An 18,497-nucleotide genomic window follows, 5' to 3' on the forward strand; every position below is an offset into this window, starting at 1 on the left:
CTGTGTCTGTCGTTTGCTCCTCCCGCCACAATATAAATAAATAAATATACCTGTTTATATATACACCAGGGGGCCCCCTTGCTCTCAAAGATGTTTTAATTTTAGTTTCGTTTTTGAGTTTGGCCAGCGGTTATGAAAACATAAATGATCATTTATTTTAATGCCGTGCGCTGTCACCCTCTATATGTAAAAATCAGTCAAATTATGTAATGTGAATGTAGTACAGTCTCTTGCTCGAGACAAAAAAAAAAACGAGTTGAAAGCGTATCGAGCTGCCGAAGAGATACCGTTTCTCAAGTGCTTTCCGTGAGCGCGATTTGAGATGGAGTGAAACATGGTCAAATGCGTTTCATCCATTTTTTCATCCCGACACAGTTTTGCGTAGGGCGCCCAGAAGTCTAGAATCGGCACTGGTCATATCGCACACCCCTAGTTCCTTCATATTAGTTAAAATGTAAGAGCAATGTAATTTAAATTTAACCTATGATTTAGTTAAAAAATAAATAAAGAAATAAATAAGCTGGTTAAAAATGCTTTGGTGGACACAAGGCCTAAATCCACATCAAACTAATAATTTTAATTTGTATGTTTTATTATAAATTTGAGAGTACTTTTGTTTTGCTGTTGTTGTTTTTTTTTTGTTTGTTTGATTATTCATTCATTCATTCTTTAATGTATTTATTGTGCTGAACATTTTACACATAATTCATATTTTGTGCTTTCTCTCTCAGGGCGGTGCTTTGCATTTCGAGGTGAACGTGGGAGCGATGAACCAGCCATTGAAATGATTAAAGTGTCACATCTGAAGTGAGTAACATATGTTGTCCAGTTGCAAATACAAATTTTATTTCGTTTTTTGTTTTGTTTTGTTTTTAATTTAATTTAATTTGTTTAATTTCACCTTTAGCACTTTCCAAACTGCAGTTTGATACTGTTCAGTCATTCATCAGTCAGTCAGTCAAACAAATAAGACAGTAAGATATATCCTTTAACATATTCAGTGGGGGGAGGGGGTGGTCCCCAGGACATGTTTGAGAAGTACTGGTCTAGAGCAGTGAATCCTAAAATTGATATTAAACCACTGGTCTAGAACAACTCAATATGTGTAATGTGTAGTTAAAATCATGTAATGCACACCTAGCCGTGGATTATCCCACTTATACGATGGTTGTATTGTTAGATCTAGCAATCTGCCTGCTTTCAAACAGACAGAGAAAAAAATAGTATGTTAAGATTACATTTATTTGATTGAATTATTGAGAGAGAAAGTGTGTGTGTGTGTGCGCGCGTTTTTGTGACAAATGAGGACATAACTTTGTATAATGACACAGGTATTACAAGGTGAAGGTGACTTTTCAGGACATTGACCTATGTCCCTACTTTTCAAAAATCATACAGAGTGAGGTTTTTTTGGGGGGAAAGTTGAAATGCACAGTCTCCTGTGAGGGCTAAGTTTAGGTGTAGTGCAATAGGACATACAGTTTGTACAGTATAAAAACCATTACGCCTATGGGATGTCCAAACTTTTCACAAAAACAAACGTGTGTGTGTGTGTGTGTGAACCTTTTATTCCCTACATTTTCACCACAAGTATAGAATGAAGTGTTTTGAAAAACGACACCTTTGCATTTTCGTGTGTACAGCCAATCCGTATATTTTGTGAAACGATGATGTCATCAGCCCACGTCTCTACCCTAGTCAGATAACGCTGCGTCACGTAACAGCAGCAACAACTTGAACAAACACTGAACGATTGTCTTTTTATTAACTAACATTAACACAGATTAATAAATGTGTTGTTCCATGTTCGTTTTTATACCGCGCACAAGGTTTATGTTTATAGTCCAAGTCGTCTTCTCCGTTTTTAGTGTATCTCTGTGGCAGAATTACAGTGCCACATACTGGTCTGGCATGTATACTACATCGTTTTGTGTCGGTTTCGTGATATCGTGTGTACGCAGATATTTCTTGAGACTAGGGGAAAAAAGATTGAATAGGGAAAGCTCTGGCTTTGTGTGCATGTAACCTAAAAGAGCAGAAAGTTTTGTGTGAGGGATAGAGATTGGGTTAGGGTAGGGGTAGGCAAGTTTGGTCCTAGAGAGTCGCAGTCCTGCAGAGTTCAGCTCCCACCCTCAAAAAACAACAACAACAAAAAAAACACCTTCATATAGTTTTAGTAATCCTGAAGAGATTGATTAGCTTGTTCAGGTGTGTTTGATTAGGGTTGGATCTGAGCTCTGCAGGAATGTGGCTCTCTATGACCAAACTTATTAAAATATTATTAACAATTATTAAATATAGCAAATGATGTTGATCTGAAAGTGTAACAATGCAAACAGGTTTTCTGTAAGGGGTAGGTTTAGGGTTAGGGGACAAAAAAAAAGTAATAGAAGTCTATGGAAAGTCCCCACAATTCACAGAAACAAACGTGTGTGTGTGCGTGCGTGCGTGCGTGCGTGCGTGCGTGCGTGCGTGCGTGCGTGCGTGCGTGCGTGCGTGCGTGCGTTTTTCTCTGCTCTTGGATATTTCTATAATCTCTATGTGCAAGTGATGTGTGTGCGTGTGCTTCAATGAAGGCTGTGTATTAATATAAAATGGTGATTAAATTGACTGGAACTACCTGTGCATTATATGGTTTTAATGCACACTTTCCTCTCTAACATCTAGTATTCAGTCAGACCAGACTTAAGGGTACAAGTTCATTCAGTATTCATTAATTTTAAAGCAAGTTACTTTTAACATGGGAAACACTTTTTGATCTAAACAAATTAATTGGTCTTCTTTAGGCAGTACCTGGTGGTGGTGTTTAGAGATAAACCTTTGGAACTCTGGGATGTCCGCACAGGAGCCTTGCTGCGTGAGATGGCCAAGAACTTCCCTACTGTCACTGCCCTGGTACTGTATCAAACTCACAATGTGCTATGTTGCTTATAGTGAGTGTTCTTAAAACATTTTATTGTTTTAAACTATGGGTAAAATATGTTCTCATGACTTGAAATTACAGCATTTGGGATGCTTTTGAAGCACAGTAAAATCTATTAGCACATAAGAAAATTGGAAGTCCGTATGTGCAAGTGATGTGTTGTGCATGTGCTTCAATGAAGGCTGTGCATTGCTATAAAACAGTAATTAAATTGACTGGAACTGGCATGCACATGGTGAGTGGAGTCTGTGAGGATTCTACCTGCCTCCTCCCTCACTCACTGTTTAAAATTGCATTAATTTCATAACATTATGCAATTTTTGTGTTAACACGTCACCTTTGAGCAGAATTAAATAGTCTTTGTGTTGAAGTGTAAATAAACATGTAAGATGCCATTTTTGTGCCACTTTGCAAGTGGACATAGCTATGGAAAGTCATTTTTGAGTAAATTGAAAAAAAAAACTTTAGCACCATCCAACTCAATATGTTGCTCTGAAGATGTAAAAATGTGCAGAGTTTGAAAAATCTTAATTCCCTTATCTGTCAATCACTTTGATGTTGTGTCAAAGTACTGGCACTAGGGTCACACTTGGGAGCCTCAAACACCTCTGATACCTTGAGAAACGGCCAATGAGAGTTGGTGAGTGGAATTTGCATGCAGCACTCACCCATACATAAAGGCTGATTTATACTTTTGCGTCTGACCTACACCGTAGCCTCTATGTAGGTTTTCATTTATACTTCTTCATCGTTGTCCGTGTCGATGTGCAATTACACATGCAGGCTGCTAGTCTGCAGCATCCACGGGCATGTTGCTGGTATAACCCAAAGTAGCAAGGCAAAAGCCATAGAAGAAGCAGCTTGTCAGAGAAGCATCATATCCAAGAACAGATAATTTATTTAAAACTACAAAAAAGGAGACGACAGCGGAACAGGAGGAGATGGCATTTTTTCTCCACAAAGACTTGTACCATGGCAGAACAACATTGTTTGTCACGGACAACTAAGTGATGTGTAATGCTATGTTGTATAATAAATAAGACATTTTTTCTTTGCTTTGTTTGACTTAAAAAAAAAAAGGGAGGACTTCTAGCAGACCAATCATTGCGATTGAGGTCCGTTTGGAGTAGACGCAGAGTTAAATTTTTGGATAGGTGCACATCAGGCTACTATGGCATAGCTGATGCTTTGGTTCGATGCGGAAGTATAAATTGGGCATGAAACCACGAAATAGGGTATAAAAGGAGATGGTGCACATCCACTCATTCAGATTTGTTCTTCAGAGCCGAACGATTGTTTTTGAATGATCACAGTCACAGGGTAAGGACGCAGTGCTTCCTGACATGGCGACCAACGGTGTCCTACCGCAGATACGTCAAAAATGATTGTCCCTCTGGTGCGATTCAAATTGAGTTTGGGTGCCTGGTTAGTAGGGATGGGCGATATGGGCTTAAAAATATATCACAATATTTCTGGTATTTATAGCAATAACGATAACAATTACGATAATTCAGGGAATCCTGTTTTGTTAGAGAAAAGTATTATCTTTCCTATTTTTACCCAAAATAGGGTGTTGGGAGCATTGCTGAGTACACACTGTTTAATTCATACTGGAAGCCGGAGGGTGTCCTTGCGCAGAAACTCCACATATCCATAGAAGTAATACTACTGACAACGCTCCATGAAGGTATCCAGTTATAGCTGAATAAAACGCACAACGGCGATAGAGAAATTTTAACTGATGAAACTTGAAGACAATAAGCATACGATTGCACAAAATATATTTTTTATTTGTGTTCTTCAATCTTCAGTATTTTTATAAGGAAAGTATATTTATAACGTAATGCTAATCGATATTGCCTTTATCACTGTATATAATACTATCATTCTATAATATGAAATTACGTCTGGTCATAAAAAATATATCAAACACTCGACTATGTTAAGTTAATTTGGAGAAAAAGCACATCAATAAATTATATCTTTGTTGGACAGTAGGTTTGTAAACAGGCAAAACTGTATCACGCACGTGCTACTGTACTACATTTATTCAGACCAATTTTTTGTGCACTGTACAGCCCTAACCAAACAGTTACAGTTAAATACAGTGTAACTGTCATTTAGCAATTTACTTAGAAATATGTCAACAACTAGACTTTATCGTTATTATTGTGGGAAGACTAATTCTTATCGTGGGGAGAATTTTTACTGGTATATCGCAAACGATAAGATATCGTCCATCCCTACTGGTTAGCACTGCCCAACCCATCACACTGGCTCATCAGGACAGTCAGACTCAGTTACGCAACTTAGTTTGCCAGGCACCTGCCCAGGTTCAGCTGCAAACCCACTGAAACAATTTCAGACTCCTGGGGCATATGGCATCCTCCATGGCTGTAACATTGCTTGTATTGAAGGATATGAGAGCGTTTCAGCACTGGCTTTAGACTTGAGTCCCGAGATAGGCATGGCGCCGTGGCATGCGATGTGTAGCTATCACACTGATATGTCTCCGTACATTCAGCTCTTGGATGGACGTAGTATTTCTATGGGCATAGGTCATTCTAGGCAAAGTGTCCAGCCATGTAACTTTCCATATGTAATACTTCCTAGTTTGTAAGTCTATGTGATGTATTCTCCACGTTATCCTCCCTTTGGAGAGGATATGGCCTCCATAGTGTTCTTTTTTTCTGCACAGAGAATGGAACAATTCCTATGTGCTAAAAGAGAGAGAGAGAAATGGTCAAAAAACAGCTGAGGCGACCTATTCCCATTTTTTTTTCATTTTAGCTGACGCTTTTATCCAAAGCGACTTACAATTGCTATATATGTCAGAGGTCGCACGCCTCTGGAGCAACTAGGGGTTAAGTGTCTTGCTCAGGGACACATTGGTGTCTCACAGTGGATTCGAACCCGGGTCTCTCACACCAAAGGCATGTGTCTTATCCACTGCGCCATCACCACCCATTGTAAGTATTGTCCTTTTTGTCCCTGCATGGTACAAAGGACTGTACAGCTTTTGTGGGGCATTGGGTAGGTTACGATGTTGCAAATACACTTTTTACCCAGCACACAGTAGCTTGCCGACATCTGCACAGGAAAACCTTGTAACACAGCACAGTTTGTTGTGATATTTTCCATAGGGATCCCTAGTGTCAGTACATTGACACAATGTCAAAGTGACTAACAGATAGGGAACGTCTTGGTTACTGTTGTAACCTCCGCTTCCTAATGGAAGGAAAGAGATGCTCTGTTCCTCCTGCCGCAACACTAAACAACCTACTGAATGGCTCTTGGCTCCTCAGCAGAAACCTGAATGAGTAGATGCACACCATTTCCTTGTATGCCTGTATGTAGTGTAGAGTGGTGCATGCAAATTCCTCGCCAATTTTCTTTGCCCCCTTTTTTTTATTTTTATAAAGAATCACAGGTGTTTGGGGCTCCGAAGTGCCTAGTGTTGTCAGTACATTGACATGACAACTACTGTATAGTCAATAGTAACCACAACATTACGTACACTGCCCTCCAAAAGTTTGGAAACGCCCTAGAAAAGTGGGGTTTTGGACAATATTGGCATGAATCCTTTTTAATTTGTGATAATATTGCACTGATAAGGGACAACACAAACATATTTTATTACATAAACAGTTTATACATAGAAAAAACTTTTTGATTCATCAAAATATCCACCATTAGCAGCTATTACAGCTCTGCATAATCTGGGCATCCGAGCTGTCAGTTTATTCAAACATTGACGTTGAATTGGCAATCAATTGTTGAAGCTACAGTATTAAGGTGTGCTGACCCAAAAATCTTTTAAACCTGAGCCAAGTTTAAACCAGTAACCAGGCATCACAGCTGGCAAAGGGGCATGTCTGACTTTGACATGTATATAATGCCATTATTATGTTTTATTGCTGGTCTTCAATGATAATGTCAAGTTACTTTAATGTATTTGCACCAAAAAATGATAAGGATTTATGCTGATATCTTCCAAAACCACACTTTTCCTGGGGTGTTTCTAAACTTTTGGAGGGCAGTGTATGTTTCAGTGTGACTCATAACATTTATTTTTGTAAACAGGAGTGGTCTCCATCACATAACCTTAAAAGTCTGAAGAAAAAGCAGCTTGCTGCACGAGAGGCCATGGCCAGACAGACCACCCTCGCTGATGCTGAGCAGAGCAGTGTGGAGTCCTCTGTCATCAGGTCTGATTGCCCTAAAAGGATAGCTGTCATCCTCTTGTTGTCCATTCTTCTGCAGAACACAAAAAGAGATTTTGTGAACAATGAAAACAAATAATGGCCAGGGCCTGTCAAGCTCCAAAATCTGCATTAAAGCAGCATAAAATTATTATATACAACTTTTAAATTATATTCCAAATCTTGTGAAGTACAGAGAGATTGATAATTAATTAGACTATTTATGCTTAACACTGAAATTTAAGTTATTTAATGAAAATCTTCCTCTCTGCTGCAGCTTAAATGTTATTTTTGCTTGTGCACATTTATACATGAAGATGCTTTGACATTGATGCCAAATAGCACTGGCTCTCACATGTAATGACTAGTTGTGTCATGTTGTGTCAAGTTTGAATATGCAGAAGTATGAATGAGATTGCAGCGGAGGGGAAAACTTTCAATGAATAACTTAAATTGTTAAAAAAAATTATACTTGAAGTGTGACTTCAGAATCTGGACACAAGTTGGATGGACTGCTTTTATTCAACTTTTTTTGTGCTTTTTGCCATTTCAGAGTTCTAAATTTCTATTGTTGTATAGAAAATGGTGGACAGTGCATTTTTCACCATTTCTCATTTTGTGTTCCATGAAGAAAGTGAGTACAGGTTTATAGCATTTATAGGATATGTTTCTAGAATTGATTCACCAATCATTGGTAAATTGGTATTTTGTTACTGCACTTCAAATGCTTTAGTCTAAGTGGTTTGTTTTTTAATCAAACAATACTCTATTGTTTTCTGTCAGTCTGTTGCAGGATGCTGAGAGTAAATCTGAAATGAGTCAGGGCATATCAGCTCGAGAACACTTTGTGTTTACTGACACAGATGGTCAGGTCTATCACATCACCGTGGAAGGCAACACTGTAAAGGATGGGGCACGTATTCCACCTGATGTGAGTGTCCTTCATGTGTGCTTTGCATCCTGTGTGTATGAGTTGTTGTTTTCTATATTTATTTTTTCTCCTGTTCAATTTTTTTTGTTTTTCTTTAAGTAAACAAAGACTCAAATACAGGATTTACTTGCTCTGTCATACATGATCTTGAAAAGTTTCAATTTGCTGTTAGGTGAAAAAAATCTAAATTTGTCAGGTCACCACTGACACATTGTTCAATGAAACCTCAAAGGATTTGCAATTTAGCTTTGCAAAGGCATGTAGGTTTAGACTCACCAAATATGACATCGCTCTGCTAATGTTTCATGGACGCTCACCGGTAAACCAAATCCCACTCAGATCACGCTCTGATATAACATTTCTCTGATATGCCTAATTGCCCCCCCCCCCCCCCCCCCCCCCCTCGTTTATAATGAAATTCGTAACGGTTATTTTCCAGGGTGACGTTCAGCTTGCACTTTTTCAAATTAATTGTATTAATTTAAATTTATTAAATTAAAATTATTAATGAAGCCACTTGGCAAACCTTCCTAAAAAATTAAATAACTGAAAACGTATGCTATATTTTATTTTCATTAGGCCTATTTTATTTCCATGAAACCACAGCTTCAGTTATTGTGCAACAGAACATTCAAAACATGCACACAAGATGAAATAAATGCGCTCATATCATGTGCGCGCGTCTTGTTTTTATGTGTGCGAGATTTGACTCTATAAACGCCATACACACCTTGCTTATCAGGCCCATGAAAAGCACACACAAGATGAAATGCACATAAAGAATTATTTAGTGGCGATAATAAAAGAAACACTTTCTAAAAAAACTAAACTACGAAAATGCGGTCTATTAAAATGTCTGTCAATCTATACAGGATTTTAGAATTTACTTTTAGAAACATTAGACAAACTATTGCTTATTCCACAGATTCTCAAACTAGCAAATTACCAAAGGACATTTTGGGTTGAGCAAGCGGTGCTGAGCGTATTGAGCGAGCGGAGCGGATTCTTCAGAAGGTGCTCTCCGCTCCGAAGGAAATATGACCGCTACGCTCCCCGCTCCACTCCACTCACATGCTCTTATATAATTAAATATAAAGGAGGGGTTTGTTAAAGTACAAATCATGGAAATGACAAAAAAAAATGTCTACTGTATGTCTTATAGCCAACAACTCTAATGTTGGTGCTAAATTTCATGAAATTGTAGGAATTCTAAGAGCATTAAAAACACCTGAAAAGAGTATTAACATTTGATGCATTACCATGACATCAGATATCAAGAATTCTTTTGCAATTTTACATTAGCAATGGAGGTGTGTGTATATATATATATATATATATATATATATATATATATATATATATATTAGGGCTGTCAACGTTAACGCGTTAACGCATGCGATTAATCTAAAAATCTTAACACGTTAATATTTTTTTAACACAAATTAATCATTTTATAAGGTTTGACCCCAACTTCTTGCCGTCATCGCAGCATGGAAGGTAATCTATGCCTGTGTCCCAATGTGCACACTATCCATCCTAAATTCTATGTGGTATTAGTAATTTTCAATACTATTTAGGGCAGATATAGATAGTATGCACATTGGGATGCAGGGATTGTGTGATTATGAGGCGCCAGGCTAGACAAAAGTGAAGCGAACGCAGAGAGAGAGAGCGAATGTGTCTGAGAAAGAGAGAGAGAGCGACAGTGCACGAGAGATATGTATACCAAAGTCTCATAGCAGTGTTCATTTTGGCAGGCATTTTTGATTTAGTCTTAGTCTTTATCTTGAGACGAAAATGCTTAATAGTCTTAGTCACATTTTAGTCATTTGAGTCTATCATAGTTTTAGTCTAGTTTTAGTCGACTAAAAGTCATTGCATTTTCGTCAACTTTTAGTCATTACTTTTAGTCAAACTGCAGTTACCAACATTTATTTTTGGAAGCTATTATATGTAGTATTCAAACAAAAATAGTCATTAATTCTTCTCTCTTTAGACCAAATTAATTAAGCTTAGTTATGAGAAATTTGAATCAAGGATTGAATTTGGAAAAACTGGAATAAATTTTAATTTTTTGGTAGAAATATAAATTAAACTAATTTTTCAGATATAGTAGGTTTACTTAACAAGTATACATTTATTTAACATCTTTTGTTGGTTAACATTTATGACAGATAATTAGGAATGCTGTCCATTTAAGACAGAAGGTATGTATGTAATAGCCTACTGACATACATTCAGTTTTCACCCACCTGTTTAAGCTCACCATAAGGGACTGTATTTCCGTGAGATACTCTACATGAGAGACATGTGGACTGCTGTGTGTGTATTTGAGGACTGAGAACTGTATATATATATATATATACAGTGCCCGTTGGCTGTGGAGTCAAGACATTTACAAATATGATTAAAAGATGAATATGAGACAAAACTACAGAATGTCAAATTTTATTATTAGCCGTTTCAACACATACATGTTTTACCAGCTAAGAAGTTCAGCACTTTCATTGATGTGAGTATAAGTATTGGGACAGTTGAACATAAGGCAGATATAAAAGATTAAAGGCTATAATTTAGTTGCAAATCCCTGCTCTAATTGACTTCCTCTTTTCTTTTAGCATCCAAATTGCTTGCTTTTCTCTCAAAGTCAGCTCTCTCGTCTTCATCCTGGTTTGTGTGTGTCATCATCGAAAGCTAGATTCAGAATACAGAAGTAATGGATATAACTGATACGACACATTCCCTGCTTTTAATATCTGAAGAATTAATGCAACAGGACACAGCTGATCACTTAGAAAGACCTGTGAGGCAACTGCTCCAATACTTATGCTCACATCAGATAGAGGGATGAAACTCTAAAAGTGCTGAACTTCTTAGCTGGAAAAACATCTGTGTGTTGAATCACCCAATAATAAAATGTGACATTCTGTAGTTTTGTGTCATATTCATCTTTTAATCATATTTGTAAATGGGTGGTGATGGCGCAGTGGATAAGACACATACCTTTGGTGTGAGAGACCCAGGTTCGAATCCACTGTGAGACACCAATGTGTCCCTGAGCAAGACACTTAACCCCTAGTTGCTCCAGAGGCGTGCGACCTCTGACATATATAGCAATTGTAAGTCGCTTTGGATAAAAGCGTCAGCTAAATGAATAAATGTAAATGTCTTGACTCCACAGCCAACAGAGCAATTTTGATATATATATATATATATATATATATTATATATATATATATATATATATATATATATATAAACAATTTGAAAATTATTTAAATGACAATTTAGGAGGTGTGTGTGTGTGTGTGCGCGTGCGTGCGTGCGTGTGTGTGTGTGTGTATATATATATGTGTGTGTGTATATATATATATATATATATATATATATATATATATATATATATATACACACTCACCTAAAGGATTATTAGGAACACCATACTAATACTGTGTTTGACCCCCTTTCGCCGTCAGAACTGCCTTAATTCTACGTGGCATTGATTCAACAAGGTGCTGAAAGCATTCTTTAGAAATGTTGGCCCATATTGATAGGATAGCATCTTGCAGTTGATGGAGATTTGTGGGATGCACATCCAGGGCACGAAGCTCCCGTTCCACCATATCCCAAAGATGCTCTATTGGGTTGAGATCTGGTGACTGTGGGGGCCATTTTAGTACAGTGAACTCATTGTCATGTTCAAGAAACCAATTTGAAATGATTCGAGCTTTGTGACATTTTTACACACACATATTGCATAAAACAAAATGGTATATCAAATCATTTTGTTATATATTTTATAACATAGTTGAGAATCATCCTTAAACAAAGTTTAGTATAAAAAATCATGAAACCTAAAAATTGATTGGTGATTTTAAAAAAAATCCCATTGTTTTTGCCTTTTTGATGTCTATTCATGCCATTTTATTTTTTAGAAAAACTTAGTCCTAGTGTCCTCTACAGTAGACATAGAATAAAATATAATTTTGCAGAAATGTTATTTTTCCATTTTTTCGTATGCTCTAATCAATGTAATGACATGAAAAAAAAAACCTAAATTCATATATATGTATGTATGTTTTAAATTTTTTTAATAATACGACTTTAAATGTGATTTGTGTTGTCATGTGTTTCATTAGAACTATATAATAATATTAATAATAATGACAATAGTAATATGCTAATTAGTATCTTAGTAATTAGTAAGTTACGTTGCGCCAGTAGTATGTTACATTCCTTGCACTGATAGCTCTGTCTGTCTGGATTCCAACTAACAGTTCCCTTGAATGTTTATAATAAAAACAGCCATCTATACTAACAGAAAATTTGGATTACGATGAAATTATCAACATCTTCGATTCAAAACCTAGACATCAGACATTAGAACAGACATCAGTCATTCAAGGTAAGGTTATATGGTTTAGTTTGGCCCATCATGGCATTGTAATATTTATGAGCAAGGGATTTTCTGGAATGTACTGCAAAATAATAGCATATTGGAAAAGAGTTTTTCTCTCTTTTTCTGGCTGTCACTCCAGTGCATATGTATTTGTTTTTGCAGTGCTGAGCAATGTAGCCATTATCTGTTGATTTCTTGATCACAATAGCCAATTAGTTCATCAGAACCCATTCACCACTCAAAACGCCGTTTTTGTTCCATGCTGAGTTCTGCTCACTTGCAAATCCTCTCATTATAACAAAATATTGTAATATAAAAGTTTAAAAAGAATATGGTCACCAAGTCAGTCAAATGATCTGACTGTGGTGACAATTTGATATAAAGCTGAAAATTTGTTTGAAACAATCCTGTATTCTCAATGTATTTATTTATTATTTTGAATGCTACATTTTCTCACACATTTTGTGAGAAAGTCAAGGTTACACCCAAATAATGCAAAATAATTCCTTAATACATAAACCTTAATTTTTTTGCACTCTTGTAGCCTGTTTTGTCTTAAAAAGTAGCCATATGTATAGATGATACATAGGCAAATTCTATGTTTTCAAATGCACATTTTGGACATCATGGAAAATCCTTGATACAGCTGTACATACTCCTCCGTATGGATAAAAAATATTTTCTAACATTCCCTTGCAGTGTTTTGAGAGTATATAATTTGCAGTTTCAAACTTTTCTGATGAAAGAGGAGATGAAGAGAAAATTGCTCCCTTCTTTGTCCTCATTATCCTTTCATCTCCTGTGGGGCTTTTTTCACAGTGTACTTATTTCTGATCATTTGCTCAGATCCATTTTATTTTTATTTCATTGTGCATATTTTGTGTTTATAAGCAACCCGTTTCTTTCTTCAGCATAACCAGTAAAACAGGAACTAATATTATACAGGTAGATTATAGATCAGTGTCTTTCTTTCTGTTCATCTATTCTTTTAATTTGTTGCATCACTTCTCTGAATGTTCAAGATGCTTGCATAACTTTTTTATGCAAAACAGTTCTTCAGTATGCAATTTTGAACATTAGTTTGTTACTTTGTTGTCATTGACCTTGCTTTATGCCATGTTTGCAGTAAGTGGCATCTAGTTATCATCTTTGAAATAAATATTGTTATTGGTTTCCAGTGTCCTATGTCTTGTGTGCAGGAAACTTAAGCATTTCTACTCTCTTCCAGGGCAGTATGGGAAGCATTGCCTGTATTGCATGGAAAGGAGACACCCTAGTTCTGGGAGATGTAGATGGAAACCTCAATTTTTGGGACCTAAAGGCTCGTCTTTCAAGGTACAAATGTATATTACTAAAGACTCCGCAAGTAAAATGTGTCCCCATGCATGTTTGTGTGCAAACTGATTTAATTCCAAAACTCCGTAAACAGCAGTTTACTGTATACGACAGCATCCTAACTGAAATGAAACCTAAAAAATGACTGGAAATATACGACTGTGCATCCCATATTTAGGTTGCTTTTAGTTTGTTTTTAAAATGTCAGATTTGTTTACATATTTCAGGGCTGTACCTACACACCGTGGGTGGGTGAAGAAGATTCGTTTTGCTCCTGGGAAAGGCAACCAAAAACTCTTGGTGATGTACACAGATGGAGCTGAGGTCTGGGATACCAAAGAGGTGTGTATTTACTTTTTTATTTATGGATTGATTGATTGATTGAATGGTTGGTTGGTTGAATGATTAATCCATTGATTGATTCTTTAGCAGAAATGGTTCAGCTAATGCACATGCATACATTTCAGCGCAATAAGACAAGGCAGTGCCTTAAAGGGATAGTTCAAAAATGAAAAGTAGCCCATGATTTACTCACCCTCAAGCCATCCTAGGTGTATATGACTTTCTTCCTTCAGACTAATATAATCGAGGTTATGTTAAAAAATGTCCTTTCTCTTCCAATCTTTATAATAGCCTAGACTATAAAGTCTTACGTCATCCTCAAGTTTTATTTATGGATATTTTTCTTATACAAACACTACGCTTCAGAAGGCCTTCATTATCCCCCCGGAGCTGTGTGGAATATTTTTTATGATGTATGGACTCAGTTTTTTGGACTTAAAAAACAGATTCTTTTACTGGTATAGAGCCATGGTTTTATAAAGAGCATTTGACTCAAATAACACAGGCCAGTATGTAGTATGTTTAGAGTAGTGTGTAGAAAGGTACAAGATGCATATACTGTTATCCATTAAAAAAAATGCTTTAACCTGTTAACCCGCATCGGCCCGCGGGCGGGCCGGAAGGGCGTGGTCGGGCGTGGTCGGACTTTTTATTACCTTTGTTTTAGAACAATATTCAATCAATTATCATTAACTATATATCATTTGAAAGCTAAAACACTCAAGATTAACGATGTGAGCTTGTTTTTGAAATCAATACACCAGAGAGGAAAGGGTTAACAGAAATGCTGAAAGACCGGCCATTTAAAATGAACAAAGCGAACCGCAGTACTCACGTTTGATCGCCAATAGCGCTGGTCAGCTCAGACTATTCCAAGACACACCAGCATACATTTCAAGAGAAGGGTCCACTCTTCAAAATGCATCCACTTTTTAATCCAAAACAACGAAAAAATAGGGGAAAACACGATAGATCCTCCTTTGTTTACATAAGCGATTCGAGTTATAGTTATCGATAGCGTCCATTTTCCAATAAATATCGATTATAATTCGTATTCCAGCTTTGAAACGCCATCTATTTCCAGCAGAATCGTCTCTTCCGAGTAAGAATAGCCCTCCCTCGTCTCTCTCCTTCAATCGCAGGAGCTGTTATAACCCGGGACAGTAAGCGCGTCCGTGAATGGGTCAGCGAGGTGTCAATCCGGACACATCACAATAGGGGTGTTTGAACCCAGCCAATGCCTCGCCAGCACAGTTTTGATGGATGGAAGTGTTAGCCAACCACAAGGACGTTTAAAGTGATTGACAGTTTGAATAGTTTACGTAAGATTGTTTAGAGAATAGCTCGGCGTATTGTCCGTGTGTTTTCGTGCGCTCTCGGGTTACGCATGAAGCGTACACATAATGGCGTCGCAGCGCTACACAGACTGGCTATCAGCGAACAGATGTTGTCCAAAGCTCACATCTGAATCTCTCCATCGTGGATCTTCGACTTGAGAAGTGTTTCTGTGGCGTTTGGTGGTGTTTTGGAGGACGTGGGGAGAAAAATGGCTAATTTAGTAACCGAATACGCGCTGAGATCGCTGGGAAGCGTGGATAGCATTAGCACGTAAGTGTCTCCACCCTCCTCTTGAATGTTTATGTGTCTTTATCATGTATTTGCAGCTTTTGTTTCATGTTAGCTGTTTTAGATTCTAAAAATGACAACGGAGAGGGATAATATGAGGGGATTACATGAGTTTTGTTCGTGTGGGTGGGTGGGTGTGTTTGTTTGTGGGTATGTCCCGGTTATTGTGTGTGTGTGCGTGCGCGCGTGTGTGTGTGTGTGTGCGCGTGTGTGTGTGTGTGTGTGTGTACAAAATGTAAACAGTGTTGCAAGTTTGATTTGTTTTGCTTACACACTTTCTCACTCTTTTTCTCTCACTCTTCCCTGTCTTTTCAGAGGTCTGGTGAATCCAGATGGTCAGAAAAAAAACCATTTTAGTGGCTGCTAGAGCGTCTTCCTCCACTGTAAATACTGTAAATAGTTTTTTTTTTTTTATTATTTAGTAATATTAGTAATAGTAATCTATTACTATATTAGTAAAATAGTAATATTCATAATATTCACCATATAAAATAAATAAAAAATACAAATGTTGTAAAAACAATGTATTTTGCATGTTTTGTGTTTTCACTAGTTCAAAAATGATCAAATCTGTTTTGGTTCACTGTTTTCATTATTGGAATTGTTCAGAATAAAGACTGTTTAGTTATGTTCAAATTCTGAAATAGTTTTGTGTTTTTTTGTGGTTTCATTGGTAGAGCAGTTCTGAATTGATATACATATGTAGTATGCAGTGTCTTATGGAGTCTCTAAATAGCATTTTTGAAAGGATTCCTAGACTTTTCTTGAAATAAAATATCCAAATGACTTTTCCAAAGCTTTTCTTGAAATGAAATACCATAAAGATGTACTTTCTGTAAGTCTTTACCTATAAAAAATTTATTATTTCATATTTTATTTCAGGAAATATTTAGGCGTTTTTTTTCAAAAATGCCATTTGTAGACTAACCAAATGACTAAATGAGTCAGCACTACAAATGCTGTTCAGAAATAGTTTTTTATTGTGTGTTTTGGTGAGCAGAGCAGTTCTGAATTGATATACATATATGTATTATGTAGTTTTGACTCATTTGGACATTTGTTTACAAAGTGTCTATTTGGGGTCTCCAAATGGCTTTTTTGAAAGGACGCCTAGATTTTTTTTAAATAAAAGCTTACAGAAACTACATTTTTGGGAGTATCATCCTCAAATTTGAATCAAAACATGGTCAGATGTTCAGCTTTATCTTTATGGTGTTTTCAGGCCTTTGGCATGAAAGTCTCATCCATTTTTCCCTTAGTGAGCTTCATTAAAACATATCGCGAGTCAATTTCATGTATATTTTACCTTGTTTTACTCTATTGCTATACTAATTTTGAGTTATTATGACTCTAGAGTAACAAAGGATCAAGTGTCTAGTTTCAAACAACACCAGATTTTTAAATATAGACCTTAGGGTTCAAGAGCTACAGACATTTTTATTTGGTTATATCGTTTTTTACAAAATGCTCAAAAATAGGGGCGCAGGGTAACAGGTTAATAGAAAATGACTTAGACTGAATTTAATCTTGTAAGAAAAGAGCTCCAGTTGTCCATTTTTTAAAACCAAACCGGTTGTCATCAAGTAGGTTGGTCTGTAAGAGAAAAGCTGGTTTAAACAACTTTTTTTTTTAATTGTGTGAAATTGAGATGTGTTTGTAGCTACATTATACACAACAGACAGGCTATGTTCATAAAGTCAGTCTAAATCTGATTATTTATGTATCTGTTTGGACAAATGATTGACTATTCATACTGTATTATAACAACGTGTAGCCATGGCACTGTAAAACTACGTCTTATGAGGCAGTAACATAGGAGATTGGTATGTACGGCTTTATTTCTTGCTCATAGATCTTAGTTTGTGTATAATTCTTAGTTTATCCTGATTCACTGAACCTGAAGAAAATATAAAGGAACCACACTCCAACAGTCTTTTGAAAACAGCGCTTCAGCTTTATTCGAACGAAGCACCCATAGTTCCTTACAGGGTGCAAAATTAATCTGTTCCCGCCCTGAGTGTAAAGCAAAATGTGATTGGTTGTAGCAAGAATTACTCAAAATTATTCAGGAAATAAGAATTTCCTATCATAATGATAAACGATGTCCACGAGGCTATCAGCACCAACGTGATGAGTGTTTTTGTTTTTGTTTTTGCTAGAAAAAGAGCAGGAGAAATACCAAGCAAGTGTCTCAGAGCTGGCGAAAGCTATAAAAAGAGTGACTGCCAAAGCATAATAAAATAATTGAACCTTCTCCAAGGCCCATATTTACAAAATATAGACTTCTAAGAATCCATACTTTGGTCTCATTAGTCCAAGGCAGTCATTTTGGATCTAACAGCATCCAAAATGTTGTGGTTTTGCTAGGGGAGGATTAAAGTGAGAAGTGCCTGGTTTCCACAGTGAAGTTCAGTGGTAGTAAAGCTCTTCTATACGGATGTATGGGTGCTGAAGGTGTGAGAGAGTTGTGATTTATCAATGCTGTCATTGATTTACACACCACTGTGTGATGGAATACAAAAACTTGAAACAGAAAATGCTACCCTCTTCTCATTCCCTGAGTTGTTGAGCATTTTTTTTTAAATGACAATGATGATATGCATTCTCCCAAGGTGAAAATCCTTCAGTAGACATATATTTCACCCAAACTTAACACTCTTGAGCACCTGTGGGGGATTCTGAGTTGATAAAAACTCTCCATTATAGACCAGGGCATTTAAGGTGGTCATCTTCCAGGAT

The 18,497-nt window shown here is 36.7% G+C and overlaps 1 protein-coding gene across 1 annotated transcript in view; it reads left to right on the plus strand.

The window, feature by feature from the left end:
- The window catches only part of LOC306884233 (WD repeat-containing protein 11), a 101,470-nt gene that overhangs the window by 49,109 nt on the left and 33,864 nt on the right, over window positions 1-18,497 (plus strand). Inside the window, exons 13-18 of the mRNA XM_079439952.1 lie at window positions 732-807; window positions 2,787-2,895; window positions 7,007-7,131; window positions 7,909-8,056; window positions 13,684-13,790; window positions 14,018-14,132. Of these exons, the coding sequence (XP_079296078.1) occupies window positions 732-807; window positions 2,787-2,895; window positions 7,007-7,131; window positions 7,909-8,056; window positions 13,684-13,790; window positions 14,018-14,132 (680 nt within the window). The remainder of the gene's footprint in view (window positions 1-731; window positions 808-2,786; window positions 2,896-7,006; window positions 7,132-7,908; window positions 8,057-13,683; window positions 13,791-14,017; window positions 14,133-18,497) is intronic.

This window comes from Barbus barbus (assembly GCF_936440315.1).
Source record: "Barbus barbus genome assembly, chromosome: 18".
NCBI classification, from domain to species: domain Eukaryota; kingdom Metazoa; phylum Chordata; class Actinopteri; order Cypriniformes; family Cyprinidae; genus Barbus; species Barbus barbus.